Source organism: Schistosoma mansoni, chromosome 3, assembly GCF_000237925.1.
Source record: "Schistosoma mansoni strain Puerto Rico chromosome 3, complete genome".
Taxonomy (NCBI): domain Eukaryota; kingdom Metazoa; phylum Platyhelminthes; class Trematoda; order Strigeidida; family Schistosomatidae; genus Schistosoma; species Schistosoma mansoni.
The window spans coordinates 7,770,081-7,785,178 of record NC_031497.1 but is presented as its reverse complement, the minus strand read 5'-3'; the positions used below and the strand labels follow the sequence as shown (position 1 = coordinate 7,785,178).

Below are 15,098 nucleotides of genomic sequence, written 5' to 3'. Positions count from 1 at the left end.
TTGGAAAGAAGCACTGTTAAGGTAGGAGTGTCTGTGACTCCTTCAAACAGTCAGGTTTCTGTCCCAAGAGCAAATGCTCGAATAACTAAATTTATCTACCTAGCTACAGTCCAAATCATCTAGTGACAGATATAAAGTTTGCGGCAAAGTTCGTCTTTTTTCCATGCAGTATTGTCACAGAAATATTTGAAGTGTGCTTACTGTCGATCTATCCAGTATCATTCTCAATTGTTATGTTTCACACTTCAAGGCCATCCGGGCCTTTGGCGTAATTTGTTCGTGCTCAATAGTTTCTTATGACTGAGTACAAGTTAGTTGTTGTTGGAGGTAAGTTTTACTATCTATACTTGAATACCTATTCGTCTAGCTGGTGGAGTTGGCAAAAGTGCTCTTACTATCCAGCTCATTCAGAATCAGTAAGGTTTTAATATTTTTAATAAGTATACCATAGTTTTGTTGAGGAATATGACCCAACGATAGGTATAGCCAATACAAGACCAGGAATTTAAACTTTTTGTAGAGGACTCTTATAGAAAACAGATGGTCATTGATGGAGAAATATGCTTGTTAGATATCTTAGATACTGCTGGTCAAGAGGAATACAGGTAACTCAAAATACAAATTTATTCTTCAAAAAGTGCAATGCGCGATCAGTATATGCGTACTGGAGAGGGGTTTTTATGCGTATTTGCCGTAAACAACTCCAAGAGCTACGATGATATAAATCAATATCGAGAGCAGATCAAAAGAGTCAAAGATGCTGACGAAGTTCCTATGGTTCGTAAGTTAACTCGACTTTTCTCCATTCGGTTTGTAGTTGTTGGAAACAAAGTTGATCTCACAAATCGCAGTGTTTGTACAGAGGAGGCAAAATCTTTAGCCCACTCGTATAATATCCCGTATGTTGAGACTTCCGCCAAGACCAGACAAGGTGTGGAAGATGCGTTTCATAAACTTGTCCGGGAGATCAGAAAATCTGTAAGTGATTTAAAAGTAGTTAGGTCTACCATTTATATCACAAGCTTGCGTCTTATTTGTGGGCAGTTATTTATCCTAGTTGAAGAGTTTCGGAGTTGTTTTTTGTCCGTTAAACCTGTAATTAAGTTCTGTCCCTATGCTTCGAGATGAATGGGTTGGTAAAGTTGTTTACCTTTCTACCTAACCCATTTAAAAGTTCTTGCACCCAGCACCTGTTTGTTTTAGAGCTTCAGGTCTCAGTAGATTGAGAAGTGACTCAAGCTGCCATTCCGTAAGCTGTTGGCTGACTGATTCAATTGCTTAATAATGTCGAGATTAGGAAAAGAAAATCAGATCACGTGACGCAGTTGTCTATTGTTCTTTGTTTTTTTTAAGGTAAGGATATTCATGTGTGGCTTTATTTCATCTCCGGATTTATTTTTATTCCTGTCGTTGGTTTTCATTATCGCTCAAATGCTATTAGGACTTGGTCGGAATTCCTAGCAATTGTAATAATCATGTTCGTCTTGTAAGTGAAAATCTACAACTTATAAAGGAACTCAGTCTTAAGCAAACAGAAAGCAACTTGGAAAGTCCATAGTAATTAGATATTTTTAAGCTACCCCATTTCCTGACTACGATCGGACTTAGTCATAGTATCACGAAAAATATTTGAGGCAAACATAAAAGGGGTTGGTTTCGACTGATGTGTTGATGTCACTGTCTATGTCCTGTTTCAAGTTCACCAACTCATAGAATCAAAATTATAATTCGATAAATCTTCACGTTTTCATGTCTCAAATTACCAGTTGATTTCATAGATCAATATCATTTTTCGCCTGACAATTAAAGAGACAAACAATAGGTGCATTCGCTACCTTGTTACAAGCCAGTTGGGAGTCTTCTGCTAGAACATTTTATCCAATATTTCATGAGGCACTTATTGATAGACAAAGTAGCCGTTTAAAGGATACCGTTAGCTTTGGGGAAAATAAACCACTGTTTGACAGCAGAGATCATACTCTATTTTTAATGCCTGTCACATTTGAAATTACATTGCTACAGCTAACACCTTTATGTTTAGGAGTTTGATTTTATGAAGTCACGGATCTAGATCTTAGGTTTTTTCTTACTAATTCGGAGTTTTTGTAACCACTTCAAGCATTTACATGGTGATATACTTGGATCCCAGATGTTCTAGTTCATAATGCTAACTGATATATGTTTATGTCAAAGTGCACGAGTTTTTGCGGGATGGTTTTGGTGATAATGGATAAGTAGTGAATCTAGAGACGCCATTGTTACTTTCCGTGGCCTTACTGGTGTAGGTATAGAATTAAGTTAATAAACAAAGCAGGCCCTGTTAGACTGGATCCCAATAGGCAGTCGCTTTTGCGCCGTCTGACTAAACGGGACAGTGATAACTCTGTCTACGCACCCACCGATTGCAGCTCGGATGAATTTCATAGGAAGCTATCCAACCTTCAAAAAGCTAAAGGCTCTAAAGTGGCAATAATGGAGGGTGATTTCAATGCTCAAGTAGGTAGAATAAAATTAATCAAAGGGTAATAAGGGGGATCCTACGGTTTCGCGGCTCAGCGAATAAATGGTGGCAACTGTTTACTGCAACTATTCTATTTTCTAGCAAGCTCAAGGGAAAATATCGTCTAACGTGGTGACTCCTACAATTGACTCAACTGAACCACGTTCCCATTGGCCACCATTGGAGAGATTTAACAAAAGACTCACTCATTCTGAAGCACATTTTTAGATTTAGTTCATACTCTAGTCCAAGCACGTATTTTTCTGCATCTAAAGACGTAGAAAAGCCACAATAAAAAAACCTCTTAGAGTTCAAGTTAGTGAAAAACTTGAGATTATATTCCAGGCACAGCTAGAGAAGGAGTTAGTCATCCATCAAAGTGATATCCACCCTGGATTTCAGCGGCGTCTGCAGAACCGATAGATGCTCGGACACTCAGCCAGTCTGGTCCCGAACACGATGAGGAGCAGAGGCAGCTTAAAGATAGGCTGATAAAAAGCTTACGTAATGATCGTGAGCAGTGGTGGATAGCGAAAGCAGAGGAGATGGAAAAGGTGGTAGGGATAGGTAACGGCAAACAATTGTCCAAACTTATCAAGGAAACGGGCACTAAAAATTCAGCTATTAGTGAAAATATTTCGGCAAAAGACAGGAATATTATTCACTTTCAATGCAGGAAGTTAAAATGTTGGGTAGACTTTAGGGAACAATCCAACTAGCCTTCAGCCACACTTCGGCTACTCACTATCTTCAAGCAACCTGGATGGTGAATTGATGTAAGTCACCCAACTCTTAATAAGACTGAAAAGGTTATAAGTAATCTAAAGCAAACGAGAACAGTGGAGCCTAATAGACTCCTGAGATTTTTAAGGATGGTGGCCCGGTTTTGGCGGTTAGATTTGCTGAAATCTTAGTCAAGATCGGAAAACTGGATGTAGTCCCATCTGACTGGTATCGATCGCTGATCGTCTCAGTCTGTAAGAAAGGACAGAAATCACAGTCTCATTAAAAGTGTCTGAAATATTTGCCTCAATAATACTTTGACGTCTAACTAAAGCCCGTGATGAGCAAACTCGAGAAAATCATGCTGGTTTCAAACCTGGATATGGGTGTATAGACCAAACCTTCACGCTCCGGCGGGTTCTGGAACAAACGTACTTTTTAACGTCCGACTACAGTTGTATTCCTTAACCTTAAGGTGGTGTATAACTCCGTTGGTCATGAGGTTCTCTGGCAGCGCTTCACTGAAAAGCCTACCAAAGAAAAACATTAACCTTGTATAGGCTGTCTTCTGGAACCCTACTTGTCGAGTCAGAGTTTATGGCTAACTGCTATCAAGATTGATTACTTTAGTTGATGTTCGTCAGGGTTGTCCAATCTCATTTTTTCGTTTATCTCTGTCATAGACATGGTTTTAGAAATAGGACTTTCATTGTCTGACTCTTCACAGGTTGATCTACCAAAAGATTCGCTGATGACTTAAAACACATATGATATAGTTCCGTTTGGTGAAGACGCTGACAAAACACAGTCTTCTAAACACCTTAAGCAACAATCCAAAAATGTTTGAGGTGGCGTTCATTCCCTCTAGATGCAATGTGCCACTTCGGGATTGACTTACATCAGCGCCTTAATTAACGATAGGGAATGAAATAGTTGAATTCATCAACCGCTCCACTTAGGAGTCCCATCAGTCTTGATGCTCTTGTGTCTGACGAAATCTCGGTACGGGTTCAGAAAGCTTGATTGGCTTCTGCCAACTTGCGTCACTTGTGGTGTATGCGAAATATCTTTCTCTCAACCAAAGGACGAGTTTACTGCGTAGCAGTTTGCCTCGTTCTACTTTATAAATGTGAAAAATAGCCATTAAGAGTAGAGGTTGTTCTTAGGTTATTGGTATCCGATCATAGGTATCTTGGAACCATTGCTCGTGTATTTTGGTATCACGAATTAAGCCATACTTGGGTTAGGAGTAAAGTACTAGGTAAGGATGGGAAACCGATTGCTGAGGTAGTAAATCTTCATCAACTGAGGTGGTTTAGACTTGTGTTACATCCACCATCTACCTCACTAAGTGGTGTCTTCTGGTGTTGAAATAGGCTAGAAGGAAGCTAGGGGTGATCAACCTAACACGTGACATCAGCCTATTAAGTCACTGACAGTTGAACTTGGCCATGTTAATAGATTTAGACCATCTGGTTAGTGTCCACGTAGATGTCGCAACCACTGGGTAGAGACTGTGAATGACATTGCTCAAAATCGTTTGCAGTGGCGCAGGTGCATTTGTTCTTTGTTTTTTCCTAAATTTTGAGACTCCAAGTTCCTCATAACTTTTTCTGCTTTTACTTCATTAGCTTATATTGTCTTCCAGAATAGTATCTTCGGTGTCTGGTCTTATTACAACTGAATCTGTTACTAACTCTACTATTCTGGGATTTGGCTTGACGATTTTACTCTGTGTTAGTGAGGAATAACAACTTAAACCGATGTACATACGTACCAGGTTCTGCGTTGTGACTGAAGTTCTGCAGAGCTGTTTGAATCTCAATCTATTATTATCAGCAAAGTTAAATGATGTGTTATCTAGCATCTGAAAGCTAGATGTAAGCACAGCTGTTGGGTATCGATAGATGAGGGTCTTATTTCGTAAAAATGTAAAAATGATTTTACAATCACTAGAACAAAAATAGTTCAACTAATATAGTTACTAAAGTCTTATCGCCTTTAATCATAAAGTACCTAGTTAAGACTTCACTAACAAACACAGGAAACTAAGATTGGCTTTAAACTACTATTTTGTGTTGGTTGACATACGAGTGTGTTAGGTAAAACTAGTAAGGCATTCATTAAAAAATTTCTAATACAGTTGGTAACACTTCACAACAGTCATTTTGCCACCATTGCCTAGTACCCTACGTCTAACCTCATCACTACTCACTCGTTTGCTCTATCATACACGTGCAATAATTCGGGAATACTTATGATCAAATACTGACGAACTTTTATATCTTGTACTTTTAAGGGCTACATTCCAAAGCCATGAGAAGGAACAGAGGACTGTTACTCAATACCTCACCCTTCAAGCAGTCGATGAACCTCTCACTTACGCTGCAGGTGACAAGGTTGCTATAACCGAAACGAATTTAATCCGTACCAAGATTTCGTGAAGTGGTTATTGCACTCAACCACTTCAGTGTAATTTATCTAGGTTTATAACCAAACCAATCCCGTTTATCGTTCTCAATCAGCTCTGACTCAACCATTAGTGATCAAGCAAAGAGTCATCACGGCTCACATACTTCCATACACCTATCAATGGCAACCACAAGATTTCTCGGTTTCTATTGTCAAGTGGCCCCCTATGATCAAGTAATACAGTTATAGTTAAGTGTTGTTAATCATGTGTGTTGCAGAAACTGGCGAAGAGTGGATATTTACTCTATACACTACGTCTAGGTTTATAAACCTTAGTCAAGTGTTGGATGATTATGAAGCGTAGTATTTTTAGACTAATCATAAGAGGTTTTCTATCCTTTTCATGTATAAATGTCGTCCTGTTCTTAAAGTTAATGCTTGGTTAGAATGACATTTGTCGGGGCGTGGTTGTAGCAGACAGTCATTGTTATCTGTTTGGTGAGCTTAGGGACCGAAAAACCCCTCTAAGGATCTTCCTGCTTGGATTGGCCTACCTACATAGGTGTTTTCTGTGTGTGCTTCTGAGCTTCCTTCTTGCTTTCTAGAATATTCACCAGCCCTATAAACGGTCGACTCAATTTATTTGTCACAGTTTTCTCATCAGTTGGTTTTACGTAACTCATATGTATGTCTTCCCTCTCTGTATTAACAATGGGAGCATGATAAAGCTATTTGAGAACTTCAGGTAATTGATATGATTGTTTTAGACCACAATTAGCTGGAGAAAACTCATCAAAATAGATAAATGCATATTAATCCTCTACAGTTTCTGTTTCCATTTTTATTAAAAATTGCCTAGAGAAGTAACCGTAATATAGTGAAATGCTAGTTTTTGAAAGTTTAGTTATAAGTTCATCAAATCGAAGCTGCTAGTAATTTTTTTACTCTTATTGCTTGAAAGAAATTTCTCGCAATAAACACTACTGTTAATCATCTTTATAATCTTTTATTTTTCTAAAATCATAGTTTTTGATATTCGCTAATTTACACGACTTTTGAAAATATTTTATAGAAAGAGAAGAAGGGGAAAGATCGTAAAAAGCGCAAACGAAAATGTTGTATACAATGAATTAACCACTATATTATATTGGGCGCCAGTGGGCTTTATTAAAAAACTGGAATTTAATTTCAAAGCGTCTCAATGATGATTATAATAGCTATATTTGTGAACTGGCCTTCGTCACTATCCGGTCTTCATAAACTTTTCATCTGATTTAGCATAATTCCACATCTGCTCTAGCAGTTTTACTAAAAAGTTACTTTGAATAATTGTTTTGTTCGTACATACGTATGCGAACATACGAATGTTTTAAAATTTAACTTGTTTGAACTTTTGTATGAGTTTTGTCTCCCTTTCGATTTATATATATGGTAAAACAATGCAATTTTAGATATCATTCTAGGTATGCTTTCTGCAACTTTTCCACTTTCTTTTCAAATTAATCGCGTTCTGTACATGTATTCATCGCGCGACTAATCTCCTTTTTTGTCAGCCTCCTATTTGTTTTGATTCAATCTGCTGTACACAATATGTAGTAAAAATAACAATGGCATTTTTGCACACGTACAAACTTTGTGACTTTATTGTTTCCGTTTACGGGTATTATTTTTATTGACACTAATATTGTTATGATTGTTTAATCTCTGAGTGTACATATATCGATTCTTTCTTTACTTTATTTGTCATCTTGTTTTATGCAATATATGATTATGGAAAATTGGATATAATGATTATTTTGAGCTATGTATTAGAAAAATATAAAACCGTTAGTTTGACAGGTTGAGATAGATTCAATCTGTCTTTTTTTGTCAAGGTCACCATCTTTATGTTCGTACAAATTGAATGGATATCGAGCCTGACAAAACATCAGTTGGACGTTTCTGTTTATCTGTCAATCAGTATTTCCATATTGTTTGTTTCTCAACCTGTCATCCTTAAATCCAAAATCGTATATATTTTCTTGAATTGAAAGTTGCACTAGTAAATATAAATTTGTCGGTTCGGTATAATAAATGCTTTTTATTGGTTTCATACACATGCTGATTGTATATTGTTAAATATAATAATTACAGTTAACTTTAATGAATCTCTGAAGTATTGTTATTTATTTTATGAAATCCATTTTTTTCTTGTCATGAATACTTCGTTTATGTGGAACAGTAAAATAAGTTTTTGCCATTAATTAGTTGGCAGTTATTGCATCTTAGCTTACGTAGTATGACCAATCTATGTCATAGGTTTGGTTGATATGATTCTAATATCTTATTTTCCCAATAGTCATGTTCCTAAAGCATCGGATCCTTTGGCAAAAGTGTACTATTAGGAGTCCTTATTGTTTAATCCCCAGTTATCTTGTTTTGAACTTCACCGTTGATTAGTAAATGTGACTGTTTTAAAAAATTGAGTAGTTTTTAGTGCTTGCTCAAAGTTAATGTGTTCATGTAGTTAATTCGGAATTCATTTTAATAACCCTATCGCTACTTGCCTGCTTCCTATTAGTTCAACTAGGGGGATTATTAGTGTTTACCGTACACGCTCGCTCATCTCATATGAACTATTAATAATGTACAAATATAAATAGGCAAATAATTTTGATTTTTGAGTTAACTATATTATCTCTCAAAATAAAAAATTTGAACGGAAATAATTGCAATTTCATTTTTGTAAGGAAATAAACATGCTCAGTCAGGATGTTTTGTAGCTAATAGCAGAATTTAGGTAGATTTCGTTCCTTTTTTCGATCTTCTAAACACCATAATTACATGTCGGTTTGAATTAACATCTTTTTTTGTGATTAACACTTAACTCTGTGTCACGCATCTGATTATTATCTGGAGTTGCTTCCGTAACCTTACGCTACCTGTTTTGGCCCTCAAATACTCTGCTACGGTTGAGGGTAGGGAGAGTCCTCTCTAAATCCTTTCATATTTCCACGCGTATATAGCCACCGCCAAGGAAGTCCTACTCATTTCATTCTCATCGCGTGCGTGTTGGTTACGCAAGGCGGACGTCTTGTGCTTGAACCGGGTTAGTGGATGCGAAGGGTCTGCTCAGGGGGTCTGGGAAACCCTTGTTCTAAACCAGTAGTAGATATGGGCTCCAGGATCTTGAGGGAACAAAAGGCACATGAACCTGTTCTTGGTCCCTTGCTACCATGGGACTGCATCTAACGTTGTTCCACCGCCTTGAGCATTAACCCTTTAGGTCGGGAGCTCTTGAAGTGACCCCCTGAGAAGATTATCTGCTTCGGTTTGGGCACTAGGACAGCATCCCAGCCCACACATTAAATGACGACTACAGTTAGGAAAACTGCCCCCTTCAGTCCTCATTATCACAAACTATACAACTATTCGGTAATATTCGTTTCTGCTTTACATTGCGTCACTTGTCTATTCTTCTTTACTATTCTGTATGTTTCTTTATTTTTCAACTTCTACAGCAGCTCGCCTATGGTGGGGACCTTGTTTTATGTAAGAGGTCCTCAGTTACTGACTGGCCAGAATTTGAATGCTACCACCGAATTCCGGACCAGCCTCTCTGGGACCACATGTTGCAGTCAACCTGGCCTCCAACGTTGCACACTAATGCAGATCAGACAACGGATAGGGTTGACTGTCTTTAGAAAGTCATAACATCGATGTCTGTTGTCTATCCGAGACCTGTGTTCAATACTCTAGTGGAGTACTACAGGTTCATCCTCCATCTGTCGCTTCAAAAAGCTTGTTTCATATGGGTCTATCCGGGGACCCTGTGTCATTTTCGTCTGGTTTTCCTGACGTTAGTGTCTCACTAAGCGCTAGAGCCTAGATAGCACTAATCGATTGTATTCCCACTAACAGTCAATTGTGTTAGATTACAAAGCTCTATCAGAGTGAAAAGGACTTAGTGTGAGAAACGATGTCTTTTTTGTCATCTCCACCTACACTTCGACAGATTGCAACCCGGATGTGATCAAGGATGAGCTTTATCACTAATCAAGTGTTCTACAGTGTGTTCGATAAAATATTGTAGTACTAACCGGAGACTTGAATGCATTGGTCGGGCCTCTAGGTACAGAAGAGAGTCTTTTGGGTGGCCAATGTGAACTTGTTGGTCTCAGGTTAGATAACAGTGACTGTTTCCTGCAACTTTGTTTAGACTACAACCTGTTTCTGGCTAGTCCTGACTATCGGTTCATTCATCTCTATGTACTATCTGGCATCCTCCTTCTACATCTCAAAAATGAACTCAGATTAATCACATCGCGATCAGCTGCCGCTGACGTGGTTATGTACAAGACTACCACTCCTTTTGGAGTACTTATCTGGACTCTGATCATACCCTCGTTTACGTTACTCCTATCACACGTTTCAGTGGTCAATAGATTCGTCACTCTAAATGAATCGACGTAAGCAAATCGACTGCAGCTTCTGTTGCAACGAGGTATCAAACCGAGTTAGGTTCAAGGCTAGTTATCAACCCACCGAAAAATATAGGTGAGCACTGGCTACACCTACCTGACGCCATGAAATTGGCTAGCTAAGTTGCTTGCCACTTCGCGAAACGTCCCGCCTGTAATCGCTGGTTTTCTATAGGCTTCTTACAACTCGTCGAAGCACGTTGGTCTACTCTGGGTGACCGAGTGTTTGATGATAAAAGTAGGTTCTTATGTAATGAGATTGTGGAGAGTTTGCGTAAGGACTAAGAAGCTTGGTGGTTGGAGCGTGTTAATGATTTGAAGACAGCAGCTATATCTGATGACTGAGGTAAGCTCCTTTAGTTCATCCGAGACACTGGCAGCAAGACTTCTAGTGTAAAACAATCTGTGAAGATGATGGGACGCCAATCAGTAACTTCTACTGACATCACCGACGATGGACAGAGTTCTTCGAGGAGCAGTTCAACTGGTCTTCTGCTCCGGCGATACCAATAACTTTGTTTTGTCGTTTCTGGACAGTGTTGACTGATCCACCTAACGAGGCGGAATTCCAGCTTCTGACGCGCCACAAATCGCCAAGCCCAGATATTTCAACTCCAGCCCTTTTCAAGGATGGTGGTGATCTGGCTATGGAACTGACTGAGTTGCTTCCAAACGTTTAGGAATTGGAGTGTTTCAACATCTTGGGATGAGTTGATTGTAGTCCCTATCTTTATAAAGGGTTCGTGTTATCTATACAATAACTGTTGGGAAATAAGTCTCCCGATTGCATCCAAATTATTGACTTCCATCATACTTCTCAGACTGCTCAAAGCCCGTGAAAAATTGACTCACGGGGAGCATGGTGGTTTTCGTTCTGGTCGAGGATGTATTGATCATATCTTCACACTTTGCCAAATGGCAGAACATCATACTTATTGCAGGTCAACAGTCGTTGTGTTTTATGACATATCTTCGCTTATGTCAATGCATTCGGACAACTGTGGACACCCATTCTACTGGAAAAAATGTCGAAATCTGGGATAGAGGGAATATTAAAAACACCAGAAAATTATTAGAAGCTTGGGTGGGACTCAGCTCGATCAGCAATCGGCAAACACCAAAATCGATTCAATTTATCAACCAATCAGAAAAATCATAAACAAATATAGGACTGACAGTCAGATCAAAAGGAGATGCAATCAGAATGAAGAGGTAGACAGTGACAGGATAGAGGTTGACAATGACCAATGAAGATCGAGTTCGATGGAACAAGCTGTGAGTCATATGTGGGGGAATTCGAACACTTCACTTTTACCTAGAGTTCGTGCTGTTATTGTTTAGAAGAAAAAAGGATGTTCCACGACCAAACTATCCAGCCCAGAGAACAAATCCCAATTAAATCATGCACCTGAGCCACAAGTCTCCACCAGCTTAAGATGTTATCGTACATGGTTCAGAGTAGAAACCAATGGCGGTCATGGTGTGATTTTCTTTTACCTTCTACATTTCAATGAGAGGGACTTCTTTAACTGAGGGAATCCTTTCTGGTTATATTTTTCTTAAGTGTATTGCTTCTTGCATCGTAATTCTTTATCACTCTCATACACTGATTTTTATTCATTTTTCTTGTTTGTTATATTCACTTTCCTATTTATAGTCTCATTTTGATTGTATGGTGCAGATATGTTTTGGCGCCCCTTTGTACAAATGTTTTTGTGTTTAACTTAATAAATGATAGGATCTATGGGATAAGCGTGACCAATATGTTATCGCTGAAAAGAAGGTACGAGTGTATACATTACTTATCTTTCCCAGATTCTCGAGTCTTAATATGGTTTGGTACATTTTAATCCTCTGGTTTCATTCCTCCTTTTTAAACCATTTATTCTTCATTACTATTACATGTGCTGTTTTTATTTCTATAGTATGATCCTTTTTGAGTTGTGTTGTGACAATCCAGGATGATGTATCTTTGTGCTATGTCCTGCGTTAATTACTAGTGACTAACTGGTGTTAGTTAAGTTTTTTCGCGCAAGGTTATTAAGTAGTAACGAACATTTCTTGACTAGTAAAACGAGACAATTGTTTAAGTATGAATAAACTTTTAATGCTTGTGATTATTTTGTTTGTACACAAACCATGTCCTTTTTCACTCATTTACCCTTTTCAGTTTTTATAAAAGTTGGATAGAGTAGAATAAAAAATAGAAATTGATTAGGAATGCGACAACTTATTGCGCACGTCTTTTTAAAATGCCTTTTGGAACCTGTCTGTTTGTATATGGTTACAACTGAGTTTCTTATTATGTGTAAAGGTTTTGATTACTTCCATGTAAACAAGTGCTGGAATTAAATAATGAAAAATCTTGAGGTTGAAAATCCTTTTTGTCAAATAGCTCAAAGTAGTTGAAACTGGAACTCATTTAAGTCTGAAACACATATAATCGACTGATTACTCGTCCAAAAATTACAACTATTAGCCGTACAGAATTATTACAAGCAAAATCTGGATTGACCTTTCAATAGAGCTAATTATTGTTGCCTAACAATTTCCATCATCCACTTGAAGATTAAAGTTAACTTGAATTGTGTTGTTATATCGCCCACTTCATTATAAAGTACCTTAACTGTGGAAGTTCTGTTCTATTCAACGATAATTTTTATAGCGATTCTTGAAATGCCTACTAGTAGAAAGGTTTCTGCACTGAACAAATAATCGGTGAATTTAGTTTTCTTCGTTGCTACAATTTAGTGACCTCGTATAAAATAGTTTAATTGAGCAGCAGCAAATAGGTTGTCGTTAGATTTATGGTTGATTATTTTGATCAGATGTTCTGATAAATATACAGATCCTGAAGATCTCTTATTCCTATTTACCTTAAAAACCAATATATTTAAGTAGATAAGTTTAAATAAATAGACCCAAACAGATCTATTCATAGGTGTTACATATGAAGGGTTATCTAGTAAAGTTAAACCCGGGTTATGTAACACAATGATTAAATCTGGATTTTTAGTTTAAGTCAACTTTCGGTGTTTACTAAATATAGAAGTACTATTCACGATGTAAGATGTTGAATTGTTTCAATAAAATTAGCTGGATTTTGCCGAATGAATGAGAAGAGATACAGAGGAACATATTAGACTTCTTGCACTTGTGTCACAAAAACACAGTTGATTAACCGGTAGGGAATGTGAATTCGCTGCATTGCATGATTTTTACTATTTCATATTTTGTATCGATCTTACTGAATTTGTCATTTCTAGGAGTTCGTGTTAAAGAAGTTGATGTGATAAGGCATGCTATTTATCTGATAGTCTCATTTTAACCTCATCGGAAAGTGATCTCTTCTGAAATGTATTTGCTACTAAACTAAAAAATGAATTAATAGGTTTGACTTCTTACCACAGTGTATTTTCATGACTGTTTCCCATGGTTTTTAAACACTCGTCGATTTTTCTTTATACTGCGATCCTCTATTAGTTAAAGGCGTATGACTAATTATTGGATTCGATTAAATGTCTATTAATTTTCCATTTTTCGTTTCATACATTTATGGATATCCTATAGTTTTTCCCTCTGAACTGTGAACCTAAATAAAAAAGGAAACTTTTTAAATTGTTCTACCTCAGCATAAACTTAAAATATTCTTACCTAGTTGGGTTAGTATAGAAGTCTACGAAAGTTAATGCCCAAGAAAATGCAAACCTTCCTTAGATATCATCTTATGGAATTATATCAGCGGCTGTGCGATATCAGTATGCTAATAACTTAAATATCTTGTTTTAATATCATGAATACATAAAATGTATTCATTCAAATTTAATTAACTTGTTCAAATGTTGAGTTGAATGAATTCTAAATCTATAATCGAATAGTTACAAGAAATAACTAAAGAAACTTTTCGTTCTGTGTTGAAAAATCGTTTTCGAAGTTAGAAAAGTGAAAATAAATTGTTTTGTCTAGTTTGCATAAATTATGATAATTGATTTTTTTTTCAAATTTAGTTCTTCGGGTTTTGTCCAACCCGAGACTTGTCAGCTATATATACTCATATCTAAATGTTTTCATTCCTACTGAGACTTGTACCCACAACTTCATAAAGACGAAGTATTTTATTTCGAAGGAAAATTATCATAATTAACAGGATTTTCAACTACTGACTAGCCGATTTTGGTAAATCTTAATAATTAGTTTGAACTGTTCATCAGTACCTGTGATCTTATAATTGTGGTTTTGTAAAGATTTATAGTGGCTAGCAGTGGAATCCAGGATGCGCGTTTCGTCCTATTTCGGACTCGTCAGCTGGATGTACCTACATCTCAGAGTTGATGTTCACTCTGAGACTTGAACCCAGTACCTTTCGCTTCAAACGCCATCGCGTTAATCACTCAGCTACTGAGTCCTGATAGCCACTTGCTTGTGCAACGGAGGGAAGTTTGTGAATTAAGGCTATATCGAGTCAATACCCACAGTATGCACATATGGCCATAAGAGACTGATCAATTGCAGTCCTAAACATTAATGGGAAGATTCAAACAAACAATACCAAGTGAATTTAAATATTTGAATTATTTAAACGTTAGTAGTAATTTACACTTTAGTATTAATTAGTTATTTAGCTTCACAAGTGATTAAAAAAACCAATTAATACATTATTTTGAATAATGACCAGCAAATTTTAATCCTATTTTAAACTCCTTAGTTAAATGTACTTGAGTCTTAGTGTTAATGCTTTTTTTGAAACTACAATATCAACAAAAAGGACAATTTAGACTCTATAATAATGACAGAGACAGCTAGATGATATACATAATTAATCTATCTGTTGATTTTTACAATGTAATATCGTAATTATCAATGAAATCTATGAATCTCAAGATTAGATTTATAAATTAAAAAAAAGACTGAATGACATGATCAGTTAATCATTACGTCCCATGCTGACTTGTTTTTCTATCCAAATTTATTGATTGTTATAGTAGTTTCTTGATTATTAAATG

The 15,098-nt window shown here is 36.9% G+C and overlaps 1 protein-coding gene across 1 annotated transcript; it reads left to right on the top strand.

The window, feature by feature from the left end:
- The first annotated feature begins 279 nt into the window (after nt 1–279).
- On the top strand, nt 280–7,398 carry Smp_179910 (Ras-like protein). The gene is made up of 6 exons (XM_018799094.1): nt 280–327; nt 368–416; nt 452–605; nt 639–781; nt 818–978; nt 6,708–7,398. Exons 3-6 carry the CDS (start codon nt 541–543, stop codon nt 6,762–6,764), a joined length of 426 nt encoding a protein of 141 aa, XP_018650917.1. The 5' UTR covers nt 280–327; nt 368–416; nt 452–540; the 3' UTR covers nt 6,765–7,398.
- The last annotated feature ends 7,700 nt before the right edge of the window (nt 7,399–15,098 follow it).

Coding starts and splice junctions, on each gene's coding strand:
- Smp_179910 (XM_018799094.1), top strand. CDS start 541: ATGGTCATTGATGGAGAAATATGCTTGTTAGATATCTTAGATACTGCT. Junction 782..817: donor TGACGAAGTTCCTATGGTTC/GTAAGTTAACTC, acceptor TTCGGTTTGTAG/TTGTTGGAAACAAAGTTGAT. Junction 979..6,707: donor TCCGGGAGATCAGAAAATCT/GTAAGTGATTTA, acceptor AATATTTTATAG/AAAGAGAAGAAGGGGAAAGA.